The following is an 18,627-nucleotide window of genomic DNA, read 5'->3' as shown; positions in this document are numbered from 1 at the left end:
ATTTCCTTGTACTTTAATCATGAAATGGAGCTTTTAAAACCACCCAAGGTAACCGGAAGATAGATTGCCATTTAATAACACTAGCCCTAATTAAGAAATAAAGGATGTTTGTTGAATTAACCATCATAAAAGTTACCACACAGGTGAGGAGTACAGGCCCACCTGGCCAGGTGGGTTTGTAATCACCATGGCAGATCTTTGCCCTGGAGCCAGCGCCCAGGACCGTTCTCTCCAATTTCGTTTATATATCCTCTGGCGCCTCTGATTTGCCAAGATCTTTCTAGTTCCGACCATGTCACGCCCTCTCGTTAAACCCTTCAGTGTGTCCCCACTGCCCACAGGCAAGGGTCTGAAGTGCCTGAAGCATTGAGCTCAGCACCCAGGACCCTCTGCAGTTCGGCCTTGACCTACCTCCACCCATTTCCTTCTCAGGCTTCCGTCACACCCTTTGTGTCACAGCCATGCTGGTATCGCCATCTTTACCCAGACATTCTCTGTGCTCCTGCCTGGGGCCTTTGCTTATGCTGTCCCCTCTGCCCTGCTTACCTGCCTTCCCCTCCCACTTGCTGTCCATTTAAGGCCCCCCAACCTCATTAGCTCTGTGAAGCCCTGGGTGGAGCTGACTTCCCTCTCCTTGATACTCCCAGGCCACTTAGCGCTTCCTCGGGAGGGATGAGGGGTGCTTGCTTGTGTGTGTGCTCACCCCAGCTGGGGGTCCCTGGACTCCCAGCCCCCCAGGTCTGACTGCGTTTCTCTCCCCGACCACACAGCTCCATGCACATTCTAGTGCTCATTTAGAGTTTGGGGCACAGAGCTGTTCCCTGTAACTCCTGGCTATGTACTGACACCCACTCTCAGGACCCCTTGCTCCCTGTTCTCTTGGCAGTGATGCCTCCTTTCCCAGTCAGGCCAGGTCAGAACCTGCCCGGCCCTTCGCCGGTTTCCTGCTCCTTGCTAACCAGCGCAGGCTGCCTGGGACACAGCTCTTGGGCTGGCCTCCCTTTTCTGGAAGAATGCAGAGAACCTCCTTTAACTCTGTGGTTATTGACAGTCATAAAATTTCTTTATGGTTCTGGTCCTTTGGACTGAACATCATTCATGGTCTCACTTTGAAGTTTGATCCTAAGCACCCTCCAGTGAGGCAAATGGTTATTCTCATGGTTCCAGCCGAGGGAAGGCTTATGAAGGTGAGTAGCTTGCTTGGGTCCCATGAGGACTGGGCGGTGGACCTGGGATTGGACAGAGATCACCTGAAGCCTAAGGTGATGCCTCACCTTCCCATGTTTATTCTCTGAGCATTCAGTTCCCTTACTGGGGAACAAACAGCTCCACATCCACTTGGCAATGCTTGAGTCCCACGGGGTCACTGGGTGGGGAGTGGGTAGCTTTGGAGTAACAGCCTCAGAACCCTCTGGGAGGCTTGCCCAATTATGCTGACAGCTAAACCCTGGCCTGAAGGGCTGGGGTGTGGAGGTAGCAGAGGGGGCACCTGGTTTTGTCTGGCTTTGGAATTTTGTCCGTCTTCCTTTTCATCTCTGCACTGTTGTGAGGTGGTTCCAGACTGCTTGTCTGGGACCAAGTGTGGGCAGGTTTGGAGGGAACCCTTCGGACCCTCGTGAGTAAGAGCATCTGTCACCAGACCTCAGCAGTTTATCTCTGTCGCTGGGCCAGGCAGCTGGTTTCTAAATGAGGCCCAGATGCATTGGGGTGAAGCCGACTCCTGAGGACAGCTGCCTGGGCCTGTGGCCCCCACGGGTTTGGTTTCTATCTTGACCATTCATCTCTGTTTACCATCCTCCACCCCTTCCTTCCATTTCTTCTCTGAGCTGTCAGCATCCAGATTGATGTGTGCAGGAATGGGGCTCGGGATGGGCAGGCTGATCCTGTCCTGCCGCACCCTCTCCGTAGAGCACTGGGATTTTTTTGGAGCCTGGGGCCACAGAGGGTTGTGGGAGGGCTGAGAGTGTCAGTGTCCCACTACTGTTTGTGCGCTGCCCCAGTGATCGGATGTCTCCTTTGCTTTGTGTTTCCCCCTCTCTGTCCATGACTTGCTCCGTTCTCCTGGGGAATGTGTTGAAGCACTTAAAGGTACTCACCGGGCTGGTGAATCACCTCCCTAGACATTCTTCTGGGAAATGCCATTTTCTCTGGTCACCCTTGACTTCGGGATGGAATAACCACTTATTAGGAATTTGCCTTTGCCCTGGAACAAGGGTGGGCAAAATGGGCCCTTTGTGCTCTGCAGCCTTGACAGTTGCCTCTTTCCTTATCGCTCCCTTGCATCCATCCTTCTCTCTTTCTTCTTTTTTTTCCTTCCTGTGGTGGCCTTTTGCCTTTACTTGTTAATTCTGTTTGTAGCAAAGCCAGCTGAAGGAGGAGCTTCTCTCTGTGATCTGCTTCTTACTCTCCACCTACCTTCTCTTCTATACCCTCCACCTCCTAGAGAGGGAGGGAGGGAGGGAGAGAGAGAGAGAGAGAGAGGAGGGAGAGAGAGAGAGAGAGAGAGAGAGAGAGAGAGAGAGAGAGAGAGAGAGAGAGAAAGGAGTGTTGACCTAACTACTGCTGTGACTGCTGCTACTGCTGCCACCACCACCCTGGTAATGTCCCCCAAATCAAACCCAGAGCCCAGGCCCTGCTGGTCAGGGGGAAGCTGGGTAATAATCCTGCCAGTGTGCCATGTCCGGGTCCTGTGGTCTCCCAGGGAAGGCCGTGAGCACTGTGGGCTTGCTTAGAAATGCCCGCCCATTGTGTAGAGATTTTGCCTTCTTAAAATCAAGCCACAGGTGAGCTCATACTGTATGTATACAGACTTTTATATCCTGCTTCTTTCTTAACTTCTGTATCATCAGCCTCTTCCCATGTTGTTTCCTAGTCTTCATAATCGTCACTTTCCATGCCTTCATAGTAACTCAGCATGCAGTTCTACTGTAATTAACTTAGCCTTTCCTCTGCAGCAGGCCTGTAGGTCATTTCCGCTTTCTCACTAGTGTCAATAATACCAAGATGAACATCTTTGAGTGTGAAGCTTATTCTGTGTTTGCATCTTGCACATTTACGTTTCCCTAGGCTAGGTTTCTCGATACCGGATTATGGGGTCAGAAATGGTTTAAACATTTTTATAGTTCTTAAGATAAACAGCCACATTGCTTTCTGAAAGAGAAGGCTTTTATTTTCTAAAGTGTTTTTGTGCAGAAAGTCAGTGCCTCAGGAACAGGGAGAGAGGCAGACAGTCTGCTATGGCTCCTCTGTGTTCACCTCACCCAGAATCCCTACGGACTGTTCTTTTAGCTCAGTTCTCTCTGAAGGCAATTTACAGCCTCTGACCTACGTTCTAGTCTGTCGCGGGCCAAGGATGTACTCACTCTTGTAAGGAATTACTTTGTCAAGCAGAGAACCAACCTGTCAGCTTCCTGATCCTGAAGGGCCCGTTCGTTTCCTTCACTCACGGAGTGAAAAACGTTAAGTCGCAGATCCAGGTTTTGTTGAAGGTCTGTCCAAGCTCCGGGCTACCATATTATTATGGTTAAAAACCAGAGGCCCAACTGCTATGAAATCATGGGTGAATTGCTATTAGCCCTCCACACACTCAGCATTTGTATAATCCCAGGCCCTTCCCAGCAATCTCTGGGGATCACCTCCCAGCCAGCCTGTCTACCGTCCTTAGGTCCCGCTGCAGGACTGCCCAGCCAGAGCTTCCTCTGCTTTCCTACCACCCATTTTGTCCAGGCCTTTCCTCGGTGTCTCAGTGGGCACAGAAAAAAGCACGTGGAGGGTGTTTCAGCAAACATTTCCACTGACTGCAGACCTGCTTCAGGATTGATGGGGTGAGAGCTTTGGGACAGAGAGGAGTGGCATTGTGATGGGCAAGAGCCTGTGCCCAGAAGTGACATTGTCTCTCCCATCACAGAAATTCTGATTCCTCGAGTGTCTTGGCTTGGGGTTGATGTTTCCAACCTCACTGCTGCTGTGTCTTTTGCTGGAGAGGGGACCAGGCATGGTCAGTCCCCGAGCCATCGTGGTCTGGGGACAAATCTGCTGTTGAGCACATGTGTGCCTGACATCCAGGGAAAGCAGGGTGGTGTGACAGATCTTCTAGAGAATATTAGAACTTGGACAAGCAGGAGCCATGGCTTTTCCTACTTGGTTATCTGTCCCCTGTTGGAATCAGGGGAAGGCAACACTTGGTTTAACTACAGTCAGAATTTGCCTAGGGATTGGACCAGACTTGGGTGTCTGTCCCAAAAGCCCCACAAAGGCTGCTTGCAAGTGCAGTGCTCATGCCCAGGGAGCAGGGGCGGCATGAAGTGGGGAAGTGGAGGCCCTGCCTTGGCCCCAGGGCATGCCTTCTCCACTTGCCCACCATTACTGCCTGGTCTCCAGGTCTCATGAATCATGCGGCAGCTTCCAAATTAGTCTTCCTGCCTTCAATTGGGGGTGGGGCACAAGCCCTTCTTGACATTCAAAACATAATCCTAGTTTAAAACCTTCAAAGGCTCCCTGTGGCCTAAACCGAAGATAAAGCCCGAGTATTTAGCAGAGTACCCAGCCTCCCTCTCCATTCTATGATTTGGCCCACCTCTCCCTTCAAGTCTTATTCTGGCTTCCACATTCTGTCTTTCTTGTAGTTCCTTGAATGTTCCCTTTTCCTTACAGCCTTTACAAATGCTGCTCTCTCCTAGGGAATACTCTTATCAGGCCTCCCCACTAAACTTGGCTAACTTTTCTGAAGCCTTCTCCGATCCCCTAGGACTAACTAGGTTAGTGTCTCCATCTCCACCTTTCCCATTTGTGCTTGGCCCAGTACCTCCGCTCCCTTCCCCCTCCCCTCTCCTCCCTCTCCCTTCCCCTCCCCCTCCCCTCCCTTCCCCTCCCCTCCCCTCCCCTCCCCTCCCCTCCCCTCCCCTCCCCTTCCCTCCTCTCCCTTCCTCTTCCTTCTCCCAGCTGTCCATTATAAAGCATTAATCATCTATTACAATTGCTTGTTTAACTTGAAAACACTTAAGAAGTGGGCCTGTGTCTTTTCCTTTTCTGTATCCCTATTGATAAGCATGAGGCAGATACTCAGTAAATATATGAGAGGAGAAAGAGGATCCTCTGGTCCTCTTCTGTCTCTGGGGCTGGTTTGCTCTTTTCTTTATTTTTTGGTAACTGCTTTATTGAGATATAATCGCACATCATGCAATTCACCTATTTAAAGTCTATAACTCAGTGGCTTTTAGTATATTCAGAGTTATGCACCCATCACCACAAGACCAATTTTAGAACATTGTCATTATGCCATAAAGCCACCTCACTCCTCTTAACTCCCAATCCCTCGGTTCTCCCCAGCCCTAGGCAACCACTACTCTTTCTGCCTGTGGATTTACCTATTCTGGACATTACATTTAAATGGAATCCTAACAAACATGTGATCCTTTGGACTGACTTCTTTCACCTAGCATAATGTTTTCAAGGCGCATCCAAGTTGTAGCATGTGTTTGTACTTCATTCCTTTTTATTGCTGAATAATATTCCATTATATGGATATATATCACATTTTGTTTATCCATTCATCTATTGATGGACGTGTGTGCTGTTTCCACTTTGTAGCTATTGTGAGTGATGCTGTGGTGAACACTGTGTAAAAGCTTTTATGTGGACATGTGCTTTTATTTCTCTCGGGTATGTACTTAATTTCGGGGTCATATGGTAACTCGATCTGTCTGAGGAACCGCCACACTGCTTTCCAAGATGGCTGCACCGTTTTACATTCCCATCAGTAGTGTAGGAAGATTCCATTTTCAGTGGACATACTGTTTGCTCTCTCTTGTCTTTACTGTAAATGAGGGCTCCAGAAAAAGGTTTTAACAGCCCCCGAGAGCCATCTGATACTTCTTAAAGACACGCCTCTCTGCCGCCCAGATCTGCCAGAAGGGCACTGGTTTGCTGCATGATATGTCGGAAGGTAGCTTCTTTCTTCTCTCCTCTGAGGAGCTCTCCTTCAGGCCTGTGCCAGGCCTCCCATCTCAAGTCTCCTCGTTCTACACCAGGCCAGCATGCCTGACCAAACCGAGGCTCCTGTCTTCTCTGTACGGGCCATTATTGGTTCTGCCAGACCAACTCATACACCCGCTGTGAGGATTGTATGCCCAGTCATAAAAGGCTTCTCTGCGAGCTGTGGTCAGTGCGACAGCTGCCCTGCCCAGTTGTAGGAATGCCATGTCCTTTTTGCCTTTCTTCTTTCCTTTTGTGCTCTCCCTCTGTTAAGAGGAGCCAGTTGTCCTAGAAGGAAGGGATAAGTATAACTCTTGTCTACTAACATGAAATGAAGCCTGTGCTTTAAAAAGCTCAGTCTTTCGTAGGGTCACCATCACCTTCCAGTGCACTAGATCCCATTCACCAAGTGTGACTTCCCAAGCATTTCACGTCTCTAAAGGTCTCTTTCCTCTGCTAATATGTACAGAGACTCTAATGTGAGCCATAGCCTAACTTACCGGATCCTTGATCTTTTTAAGAAATCCCCCTCCATCAGAGAAGCAGGATTTGGGAGGAATCTTGAAATTGAATGGGAAGGACACACACAAATATGAGAGGAGGAGGAATCTTCAGGTTGGATCTCTGGGAGAAATTTGAAAGTTCTGAGTATTCAAGATGGATGGGAAAACCTATGCTGTCGTGATGATAGCTGACGTTGTTGCCAGGCAGTGTGCTAAGGCCTCTCCATGCATTGTCTCTTTAATACCTACCTGTTGTCGCCCTATGACCAAATGAGGAAATTGAGGCCTAGAGGTATGCTTTGCCCAAAGTCACATAGCTAATGAATAAAAAAGCTGGCATTCCTGGGATAAAAATGCGTGTGTCTGTCATAACATTTTAGCTTGGCCAACAGTAGGTGCCTGATAAATGTTTCCTTGAATGAATGAGGTAGCAGGTGCGCTGGATGAATGTGCCAGTGAGGAGGGCAGGAATGATGGCTGGGCATCTTCCTAGCCCTTGAGAGGAATGGCACCTGCTGTTGGCGGTGGTTGGTGGACTTGCCAGGGCCTTTCTTGTCAAGAAAGTTACCAAAGTGTTACAGCATTCCACCCAAAGAAGCCTAGAGCTGACGTTTCTGTTATCCCAGGGGAAGAAGATGAAGATGTATTCTTTCCTTATCTATCATTCTGCTGATCTGGTGTTCTCTAGGGGCTAACACCTACAAAAATGTACATTGCCATTCCCCACTCCCAGGATCACACAGGTGAGGCCAGGCTGGGAGGAAGGATGGGAGGAGGGATGTGTAGTTCAGGTTCTAAGTGTGGGCCAGATACTGGAGAGCCTTATTGAGTCGCAGGAACTGTTGCATCACACATGGGAACGTGCAGAACCAGGTCTGCTCCTTGGTTTCCTCCTCCAGGCTGCCATTGTTTTAGGAGCTTCGCATGCGTTCCCAGAGGTACGCATTTATGGCTCCAAATTTCCAGTTCCTGGGAAAGAAAAAATGCTTCATTAAAAGTCTCAGTCAGGCAACAGTTGTGGCCAGGAGACCAGGTCCTGTGGGTAAGAGCCCCCTTCTTCTGTTATTGGGGAGTGTGCTAAGAGAAGGGAGTGTTGGGCAGCCACCCTCAGGGTTCTGCTACACAGGTGTGGAGAGGCTATGTTTAGACACTGCACTTTCACTCGTTGGAAAAGTGTTCAGTGGGTCTGAATTGTGTTTAAAAATGTTCAGCGAAAGCTAACTCTTTTCGGGTCTTCATGGGGCTGGAGGAGCAAGATGGAAATTACCAGGTGCAGGCCTTTCCCCATCACCGAAATGTCGAAGGGTGTGGGAGGAATGAAGTAGATCTGGGTTGGGGTGAAGGCTGTCACAAAGTTGTTGAGGATGATTAATGACACGCCGTGCATGTAAAACACTTATCCTGTGCCTGGTATATCGTATCCCCCAGTGAATATTAGCAATGTACTGTTGCAATAGTAATAATAATAATAACAATAATAATAATAATAACAACTTCATAGTTTTCACATGCAGGCCCTAAACTTTGAACTTTTTGCCTCATGACTTACACAGAATTAGCTTAAGGCAGAATTTTAGATAACTGGTGGGACAGCCAAAGAATACAGTGTGTGCCATTGGTCAGTGTTCTCTTTTCACCGTATATGGTTAGAAAGCTTTGTCAAGGGCTGAACAAGGGGCTCTTGTGTAAGAGGTTTCCTTAATTCATTCAGGATTCTCTGGGCTGCTTGTCTGGCTTCCTGGTACTTGTTTTCCTTAAGTGGTTCATTTCCCTGAGTCACCCACCTGAGGCGGGGTGGTTGTGGTGCTGTCCTCCCGCTCTGTATTCACACAGGTAGCCTTGTGGAGCACCAGTTTGCAAGTCTCCTCGGGAGTCTGGAGAGAGGACTTTGGGTATCCCCCTTTTGAAACTGTGTAGCCACTGCGGGCCCTGGTGGGACATTTTTCCCCATGGGGGCCCTGATCTTGTTGATCCCAAGAGATATTGGGAAAGAGCATAAAGTGAGGATTCTGGAGTGTTGGTGTGGGGACAGAGTCCCAGAGAGCGGTTTCCAGGCTCGGCCTCATGTGGAAAAGTGCTGGCTCGGGTGGTGGATGGTCATCAGCTGTTACCTGTTAGCCATTGGCCACTGATATAACTGCCGTGGCTAAGCTAACAAGTGTGGATTGTGGATTGCGGATTACAGAGGCTGATTGCAGTTAGCACGGCGGATTGCAGTTAGCAAGTGAGGTTGGTTGCAGAGAAGCGGATGGCAGGTTGTGGATTATGTGGCTCCTGCCTCCTATGTCTCCAACCCGGCCGCCAGCGAAACTATAGTGGTATGAATCCCCTATCTATGGATCCATGGGTTTTCCTTTTTGGCCTCACCATATCCTGCATTCTTATGTGGGGAGCAGGACCAGAGACCCCTCATGACACCCTGCATGACAGTTGGGTTCTAGTTCCAGCTGTGTCCCATATGTGGCCTTAGTTTCCTCATGGTGTTGTTACGAGGATTCTGGTCAGGATGAGAGCACATGTGTGGAAGGGCTTATGAACTGGTAAGTGTAAGGATGGCAGTGTTGATGCTATTAGTGTCCTTACTAACTTAGGGCCACGGGACTTGGTAAGATCAGAGATCCATGCTGGTGACCCTGAGGGGACTATTTGGTTGGAGCGTCATAGGAAGTATGGGGACAGAGCCCCAGAAAGCAGTTTCCCGGCTCTCGGCCTCACATAGAAAGGTGCTGGCTCAGGCCATCAACTGTGATTGGCTGGCCATCAGCTGTGGCTAGTTGGCCATCAGCTGTAACCAGTGAGCCATTGGCCATGAGTATAACTGTTGTGGCTACGCTAGCAGAAAATGGGGGCTAGCAAGAAGATGGAGGCTGAGCTAGCAAGCGCAGATTGCAGTTAGGCGGATTGTGGACAGTGTGGCTCCTGCTTCCTGTGTCTCCAACCTGTCCGCCAGCGAGAATATAGTGGTATAACTCCCCTATCTATGGCTCCGTGGGTGCTCCTTTTTGGCCTCACCATGTCCTGCGTTCTTATGTGGGGAGTGGGAGCTGAGACCCCGCAGGCTGCCCCGCACGACAGGAAGGATTGCTCTCAGCCATTGCATGTTGAAGCTCATTCATCAGTTGTCTATCCATCCATCCATCCACCCACCCACCCACCCACCCATCCATCCATCCATCCATCCAGTCATCTATCCATCCAGCGGTTATTTATTGAGCTCTTATTTTATGCCAGGCAGTGTTTGAGGTAGTAGGTGAATAAATAGTAAAAAATTCCAGCCTTCATCGAGCATACATTTTAGTGGGAAAGACTGAAAATAAACAAGTAAATAAAATAAGAAATACCTTTGCATGAATAGACTTGGTGCTTTGGGACCCAGTGGTCGGCATCCTGAAGCAGGCTTTGTCCTCTCTCATACACCCTGTTTCTATTGTCTATATACAGTTTATAAATAAATGACGCATGTTTAAATGCCTTTTCACCTAACAATACTATTTTGAAGATCATTTCCTTTTAGAGCTTCCATGTTTTTTTTAAATAGCTCTATTCCATTACATGGACGTGCCATGATTTATTTAACCAGTTCCCTCGTGATGCTTATGTCATTGTTTGCAATCTTTCGCTATGATGAACACCCCATTGGGAACAACATTGTTCATATATCATTCGCACATTTGTAAGTCCTGCAGGATAATTCCGAGATGTGGGGGATTACTGACGCAGGCATACCTCTTGGTATTAATTTGTAAATGAGGGCAGAAAACTGAGGCCTGAGAGAGGACTAATGACCATGTGTAGTGGCCGACTTACCAATCCCTGTGTTCTGCTCAAAGGCCTTCTGGCATCTGATAACCCTTCTTTTGTCTCTGCACTAGGCTGGAGACTCCATGTTCAATCGTGCGAAGCTCCTCAACATTGGCTTTCGTGAGGCCTTGAAAGACTATGATTACAACTGCTTCGTGTTTAGTGACGTGGACCTCATTCCAATGGACGACCGTAACACCTACAGGTGTTTTTCACAGCCACGGCACATTTCTGTAGCAATGGATAAGTTTGGATTTAGGTAAGCGCTGTTCACCAGAATCCACAGAAAACACGTTTCTCTAGGATACGACAACTGGGAAATGCAGTTCCTCCAGCCCAGGAGTGTCTCTTTAGGCTCTGGAGAAGAATGCCTCCGCTGAGAAATGGGTGCTTTTGAAGCCCCAAGTCAGTTATTACTTGAGGAGCAAAATGGAGTCCAGAAATGCTTATAATCTCTGCACATCCAAACAAGAAGAGTTTTTCATGTTTGGGATGGCTCTCGTCTTTAGGCTCCAGATAGATGCTATGTTTCCTTGTTTCTCTCCCCTTCCCTAACCACAGTTCGGGAAGCAAACTGGAATCATTTTCCCCCAGTAAATACTTGGACTTGGATACCTCAGCAAATGTTCCTTGGTACTTTAAGAAGGAACATGATGCTGTTTCTCAGCAACGCACAGGCTTTTGCTTAAACCTGGGGCCCAAATGTTTCCACCAAAATGCCCCGAGTGAGGAAGCCAGCTGATGCCTGCTCCCTGGGACACTGGCATAATCCAAAGCATATTGTCGTAGGTAGAAAATTACCTTGTAGTACATTGTTTGATCGTTAAAAAAAAAGTGTATTTTGTTCCATAATTTACCCATATTTGTATTAACATAAAAATGGTTTAAAAATCACCTATCAGTTGCATAACCTGACCTTTGCCTCCGTGCTGTAAGAAGCTTCAGGAAGCTGTGCTGTAGGTGCCATGTGTATAGACTCCCTTCCTTGGGCCAATTACCACAGTGTGGCTGGCCTGGGCTGGCTAGCAGTCCTTTGGTTTAGATACAAATGCCTTCTTTTGTACTCATTTTATTCTCATAATCCTTTGTGTCCTCCCTTGCAGAGGGCATGAGGCCTTTGAGATGAATATGGGGATGTTATGAAGTTGTTCCTCCAGATCAAAGGCCCTAAACTTGCTGTCTTAAAGGGGGAAAAATTGACTCTAAATATCACTCTCTGCCCTCGTATCTTCCCTCCCTCCCTGTTTGTGTGTGTCTTCTTCTCTTTGAGATACACAGGCTCACACCCTGGCTCTTAATTCTTCCCTTGAAGTATGATGGTGATCACTGAATTCTTTACCACAGCACCGTGTCTGTTTTCCCAGAACCTCTTAGCCTTGGGGGATGGGGCAGGAGGAGGTAAGAGAAAGCAGCACAGACAGCAAAAACAGATCTTGTCAACTCAGTTTGTACTCTTGAAGTGACTGAGTCCATTTCTGTAAAAACAGATTATCAAAAAACTTTATTGGCAGGGCTACCTCTGGTTCAAACAGTCCCATGACAAGTGCAGACTGTACTGTGAGGTAAAACGAAAGGTGGATGACTTGGCACCTCAGTGATGGTGACACCTTATTACAAATAGATCACCTTAGATTCAGTAAAGCAGACCCTCAGGGATCTTTGCCTGTGGATACTTACAGTCAGAATTCCTACATGTATTTGAAAATTATAATGGTTTGTGGTTTTTTTTTTTTTTTTCATATGTTCTCTATGGCTTGGCTGATTTCTCCCTCCCTCTCTCCAAGTCTGAGTTAGAGTTTTCCATAATGGGTAATAGGTTTTAGTCTCTTTGGATTCCAGTAAGAGCCTGAGTGTGGTTGGAATTGCACACACAAGGGTCGTCACAAAACCACAACCATTAAAGGATCCATGTTCTTTGTACGTCCTGATTCTTAACATTTCTCATCGGTGTTTCTTCCTCTGTATCCCTCAGGAGGCCATGATGCTTAACCATTGAAATACTGAAATACAAAAAGCCTTGCACAGATGAGAGCCCAGATGTCCTGCTGCTTAAACATTTTGCTATGTCAGGATATAGTAGAAATTTCTAAGAAAATTTTATTTTAGAAAATCTTCAGAAATGCTATCTTGGCTGTTGGAGTCAGTGTTCAAGCCACTATACCTTTGGAATACTAGACTGGTAGGTGGGATAGGGCATAACAGGCCGGGCATAGGCCGGCTCTAAATCACTCAGATTCTAGGACCTCCTAGATAAGGTTTTCCTGCCCAGGAGCAGGACACTTGGGAAGCAGTTTCCTGAGTGGTGCAGAAAAACTGGGCTTATGTTTGTGTCAGTCACTAATTTTCCTAGATCACCACAGAAGCAACATAGTATTCTTAGAGGAAGACGCTACTTTTTTTCTTTTTTAATTTTTTTTGGGGGGAATATTGGGGAACAGCATGTTTCTCCAGGGCCCATCAGCTCCAAGTCGTTGTCCTTCAATCTAGTTGTGGAGGGCGCAGCTCAGCTCCAAGTCCAGTTGCTATTTTCAATCTTTAGTTGAAGGAGGCGCAGCCCACCATCCCATGCGGGGATTGAACCGGCAACCTTGCTATTGAGAGCTAGTGTTCTAACCAACTGAGCCATCCGGCCGCCCCAGGAAGACTCTACTTTTTGCTATCTGGATCATCTCTAAAATAATCTGCATCTGCTTAAAAACAACAACAAAAAAAAAACACAGAAAACAACAAAAGAAAGAAAACCCTCATAAATCTCCAATTAAAAAATTTCAGAGAATAAAAATAACTGTAGAAGTGTTTCTGTTTTGAGCAAGCTTTGTTTTGAGAAAGTCAAAGCTTATTAACCATTGATCCCCTGTGTGTGTTTTTTCCCCCAGCCTGCCGTATGTTCAGTATTTTGGAGGTGTCTCTGCTCTAAGTAAACAACAGTTTCTCACCATCAATGGATTTCCTAATAATTATTGGGGCTGGGGAGGTGAAGATGATGATATTTTTAACAGGTAATGGTCACAACTTAGATCTCCTTGTTCCCTGTCTCCCTTCACTTCTAGTTTTTCTTTCAGTGCTTGGTTATTCTGCAAGGGTTGGCCCTCAGGAGGGATGCAGTCCCCACTCAGCCCAGATTTACACGTACCCTGTTATAGCAAGGTGCTGAAGATGTCGTTAGGAAAATGAACTTCTTTGATGTTTGCATTAGCCTTGGAAAATGTAAAATGAGAACCTAATAAAGGGGTGATCTTAATATGACATGTGCCCCATGCCATTTTGTACTGAAGGAGTAATCGTACCCTCTGCAAAAATTCAGCAGCTCAGTGTGGTCCAGTGTGAGTGTGAAACAAGTTTCTTTGGGCAGGATCCCAAGTTCTTCACAGAATCTTTGTACTATTTTTTTTTTGGACTATTTTTAACATACACAAAAGAGGACAGAGTAGTGTAATGAAACTCTGTGGATCCACCCAGGCCCAACAACCATCATTTCATGGCCAGCCCACCCCATCCATACTCTGGGGCTCTTTGGAAGCTGGTAAAACCTTTATCATGTGGGTTTTCGTTGCAGATGGTAAAAACCCATCTGTCAGTAGCATTTGAAACCAACCACATTCTGCCCAGGCCTCCCCGGCACTGGAGGCTTCAATCCTGACAGCCTCAGGGAAGAAGAACCTACTTTCTATGAGCCAGTCTGAACTTGTTGCTGAGTTTGATGTCAGAACACACCCTCGTGCCTTCCTGAATCGGAGTACACTAATTTGATCGGTTAACAGAAGGTGTCTGTCAGAGTAGCACCCAAGTCAGTCATGGTTAACTTTGTGTGAGAACTTGGCAGAGACCCAAGTCTTTAACATAGGCCTTGAAGAAAACTTGAATTTTCGAGTATGCAGATTGGTTATGAAGCATGCACATATTGGGTATCTGCTGCATGCAGAGCACTGTGTTGGGTAGGCCCAATGGGGAGGACACTGAAGACCTGAACTTGGGGTCCACACAAACAAACTCGCTTCCACAGTACCACACCTGGGCAATCACTGGGCTCATATGATGGCATACAGGGCTGATGTGACTCCACGGACCTTAGTGGTTGGAAAGGTTGGGGGGCAGGGAACACCAAGGACGGACACCCTAGGGTGGAGGGACGAGAAGGATGGGCGATTTGTGGAGCAGCTTTCTTGAAAAATAAAATACCTAACTGTTAAATTATGCACCTACTTCATTGTGTGCCAGGTACTAGGTCAGTGGTGGTGGTGGTGGTGGGGAGTGAGGCCAGAAATCTCACAGTTATTCAGGAGCAGCCAGTCCTGCCTTTTAACAACTTTTATATTTCTGATGTTAAGGTGTTGGTGTTGGTCCTCATTCCTTTCCCCCAAACCTGCACAGAACCTTCCATCCTGTTCTGGCTGCCTCTCTTCTTATTCCCCGCTCTCCATTCTTATATTCCTTACCAGAGAGACGCCTCTTCAGCCCAAAACCTTTGGGAAACACTGCATATTACATCCCTTTGGACACTCACAGCTCTGAAAAGGCCTCCATGATTTAGCCTTTGCCCTACTTTCCAGCCTCGTCTCCAGCTGCTCCCTACTCCCTACCGCAGACCCTTTCACTCACTAGTCTGTGGAAGCTTGCGTTGCTCCCTGAGGGTACTGTGCTCCCCGCCTTTTCCTGTGCTGCCTGAAATGCTCTGGCAGACACTCATTCATTTTTCACAACTTGGCTCTGCCTAGTCTTGCTCAAGGTAGAGTTAGTTGCTTCTCTGTGCTGCACAACCCCACCTTCCCCTCTTCACCTTCATCCTGGCACTGATAGCCCTATGTTCTAAGCAGCCACACTAAGTTTCAAGAGCGCAGACACCCCTAGAGCCTGGCACGTGATAGTCACCAACAGACACCGTGGAACCTGTGGTAAAAAGACATGGGGAAGGGGTTGTGAGTTTTAACCAGTGCCATGCTGGGTTGGGGTATGGGCCAAGTGAGAACAGTAAGGAGGATGGTGGATGCGGCTAGTCTTGGCAGCTGGGGCTATTGGACCCCAGCCTTATGGCAGCTCTATGACAATGATTTGTCTGTCCCTTTACTCCTTACAGGTTAGTTTTTAAAGGCATGTCCATATCTCGCCCAAATGCTGTGGTTGGGAAGTGTCGGATGATTCGCCACTCAAGAGACAAGAAAAATGAACCCAATCCTCAGAGGTATGTTCTGTGTTTATTTATATTCCTTTTCCCCCCTTTAGGATGGGGAGGCTGCAGGAATGAGACTCTGGAGAGAGCTCCATGCCTCGAGGAAAAAGGGAGGGTTCAGTCTATGGGGTGGGTAGGGGACAACGAAGTACAAACATTTAACGGTTTTGTTTTTAAGATTTTTATTTTGACTCCAACCACTTTTCCCTTTTTTCCCTTGTAGGTTTGACCGAATTGCACACACGAGGGAGACAATGTTCTCTGATGGTTTGAACTCACTCACCTATAACGTGTTGGACATAGAGAGAAACCCGTTATATACCAAAATAACAGTGGACGTCGGGACACCAAGCTAGCATTTTGGTGCACTGATAAGAGACCTAAAAATGGCCAGGGACCTCTGCTGTGTCTCTGCCAATGTGCTGGGCTGGTCCCTCTCATTCTCACCAACCAGAGTGATAGCCCCCTCCACCCATCACTCACATGCCTTTCCAGGTGACCAGAACGAGTGGGATATTTTGCCCCCAACTTGGCTAGGCATATGATTCCTTAGCTCTTTGAGGTGTTTGTAAGTGTAGAAACTGTCAGCCTTTGAGGGGTTCTCAGCATGTTCACAGTGTCACCCCAAAGAATCTGAGCTGTATACAGCCCCAAATTTGCTGACTGTGGGACGTGTTCCCAGCGATAAACTGCTAATTTGTTGTGAAATAGGTAAGAATTTTGCTTTAAATTGTGTATTGTTATTTTCTGAAAAATTGGAGAGTGCTGCTGAAATTAGCTTGATATGATGTTTTTTGGTTGTCATATTTTAACGGAAAAAAACACAGTTTAACCATTCTCATTTTACCTCCTCCCCCACCTTCTTCTAGTGGTATGCAACTATTACAATCACTGTGTGTGTGTCTTTTCTTAGCAAAAACATTTTAAAACTTGAGCCCTGGACCTTTTGCCCTGCTAACGTGTGAATTCCAAGGTAACGTTAGCCACCAGAGCAAAAAGCCTTGGGCATTCTCACATTCAGTGGCCTTTCTCCAGATTGTCTGATTTCTGAATGTAAACCTTTTTAAACATAGTAGTTTGTAGTATTTTAAAGACCAAATGGGATTCTGATTCTGATCTAGCTTGATTTTGTGTTGATCCAGATTTGCATAGCTGTTGAGTGTTAAATCATGGCAATTTATTTTTCTGAACATGCTATGTGAACTTGAATTTCCTATGTATTTTTATTGTGGTGTTTTAAATGTGGGGAGGGAACTGAGCATTTTTTTAGGGAAAAAAATTATGCTGTAGTGGCCACGACTAGGTCTCGGATTTAGCTGGCAGGCTAGGTTTTGCCACGAGCAAAACCACCATTGGGCCCTTTGATGAGGACATGGCCTCCTGGTCAGTGTTATCCTGTCTCCTCTCCTACCTCTGCACCTCTGCAGGGAGGCGGAAGCCGTGGCCTGCCAGTTAGAGCTCCCTGCCTCATCCGTGCCTTCCTCTTGCCTCCTCCCCCTCTGTCCCCATCCTCTCCCTCCCCAGGCTGGCCGGGTGGAGATAATACCACCTCCTTGATCTGACCCCTCCTGCCCCCCACCTCCCATTAGGGCCCTAGGCTGTGGAGTTGTGAATGACAGCAATCAGGTTGTTTATTGGCCCTTAGCCTTAGAAGGTGGAAGGAACCTCAATTCTGGCCCCCATGGAGTCTGGGGTCTGCTTCCCTAGTACATTCTGCCCTACACTGCCTGGCCCACCTTGTAGGACCAGTTCTCCTCCTTCCACCCCCTTTTTCCCTCCCCCTTTTTGTTCCTTTGCCTCTTGCCTATTCCCTAAAACTTGCCTGTGGCACTCAGGGTCAAACAGACTATTCATTCTCTAGCATGAATGTGCCTTTTAATTAGAGATCTAGAAAGAAGTTCAGCTGAACCCACCCACACTCCGCAACAACCACTCTAGTGCCTAAAACCTCCCCTTTGCCCTCAGGTTTTTAGCAGGTGCCTTCTGCTCCAGGGAGGCTGACCCCAGGGGCTGTCTTCCCCAAACCCACCTCTGCTGGGAGAGGCTTAGCCTGTCTGGGGTGAGATGCATGAGGCAGGTTCTAAATACAACTGGGCGCCCTTGCTGGGTCCAGCCTGGACTAAGAGCATGAGATGCAGCTGTCGAATCCCAGAGTGGACCTTTTAGCTAGTGGCAGCTTGGACCCCCATCACTGACCTCCTGGGAAGCAGCCCTCAGCGTGGAGGTTGCCTCTGGCCCCGGTCTTATCTGTGCCTTTATTGCTTTGAGCATCTCATATGCGAACTTGGTTCTTTTTCTGAAGCCTTTGTATTAAAATTTATTTTTCACTGCAGAAGCAGTTGGGCTATGCAAAGAGTATTCCTTCTGTCAGCTCCTCGCTCCTTAATAGTGATGTTCATAAGACTAAGAACAACTGCACTGAGAGGGAGTTTTGGGAAATGCAAAGAATTCTGTCCCCAAGCCTCTCTTTCTGATCCCAGATCCTGACTTTTCCAAAGTGCCTTAAAAGAAAGGAGATAAATTCCCTGGGTGGTAATTTCTTTACTTACTCTTAAAACAAAAATTCAGATTTTTTTTCCCTGTGTTGTTTTCCTGTTATATTTTCCTTCATGTTGCATTGGAATAGTCAAGTATGTGGTTCATTCTGAGAACCAAGGGAAATCCTGTGTCACCCGTTCCTCATTTGCTGACCTTCTGGTGCTCCCAATGTGAGGCCTGGATGCTTGCCTGGCTTGAGATGCTGTGGGTCCCTCAGGGCTGAGGGTTCAGGGAGCATTTCCTTTACCTGGAAGTTGTCACCATGGAGTTGTCATGTGCTGTGCCTTTCTCTATTTCGCTCCTTCCTGTTGCTGGTGACCCTGTAAAGTGGCCTTGGCAAAGATCAGAGAGCAGAGGCGACACAGGAGGGTAAAGGAAATTCTGGTGCTGGCTCTCAGCCTGGGCAGGGTCTCTGCTGACCTCAGGGCTGGCCAAGGGGTGCCCCACACAGCCAGGACAGTAACTTTCCTGCCCTAGAGACCTGTTGTGCTGTGTATTTTGATTCCCTGTGTGTGCAAATGTATGTATTTACTATTGTAAGTGGGAGGGGGAAATGTCTGACTCTGGTGTTCGAAACAGAACTGTATTTTTGCCTTTAAAATCCAGTAATATAACGTGAATAAATGATCCTATCTTTGTAACTGC

The 18,627-nt window shown here is 47.4% G+C and overlaps 1 protein-coding gene across 3 annotated transcripts in view; it reads left to right on the top strand.

The window, feature by feature from the left end:
• The window catches only part of B4GALT1 (beta-1,4-galactosyltransferase 1), a 50,300-nt gene extending 31,673 nt beyond the window's left edge, over positions 1-18,627 (top strand). The window contains exons 3-6 of one of the 3 annotated variants that reach the window (XM_081067044.1): positions 10,349-10,536; positions 13,154-13,276; positions 15,352-15,456; positions 15,668-18,627. In XM_081067044.1, coding sequence (XP_080923170.1) covers positions 10,349-10,536; positions 13,154-13,276; positions 15,352-15,456; positions 15,668-15,800 — 549 coding nt within the window. In that variant the 3' untranslated portion in view covers positions 15,801-18,627. Of the gene's footprint in view, positions 1-10,348; positions 10,537-12,249; positions 12,971-13,153; positions 13,277-15,351; positions 15,457-15,667 lie in introns of those variants that run through there. The other 2 variants (XM_081067045.1, XM_081067046.1) reach the window with 2 other exon arrangements.

The sequence above is a fragment of the Rhinolophus hipposideros genome, assembly GCF_964194185.1.
Source record: "Rhinolophus hipposideros genome assembly, chromosome: 11".
Taxonomy (NCBI): Eukaryota; Metazoa; Chordata; class Mammalia; order Chiroptera; family Rhinolophidae; genus Rhinolophus; species Rhinolophus hipposideros.
This window is presented reverse-complemented; position numbering and strand designations above follow the sequence as displayed.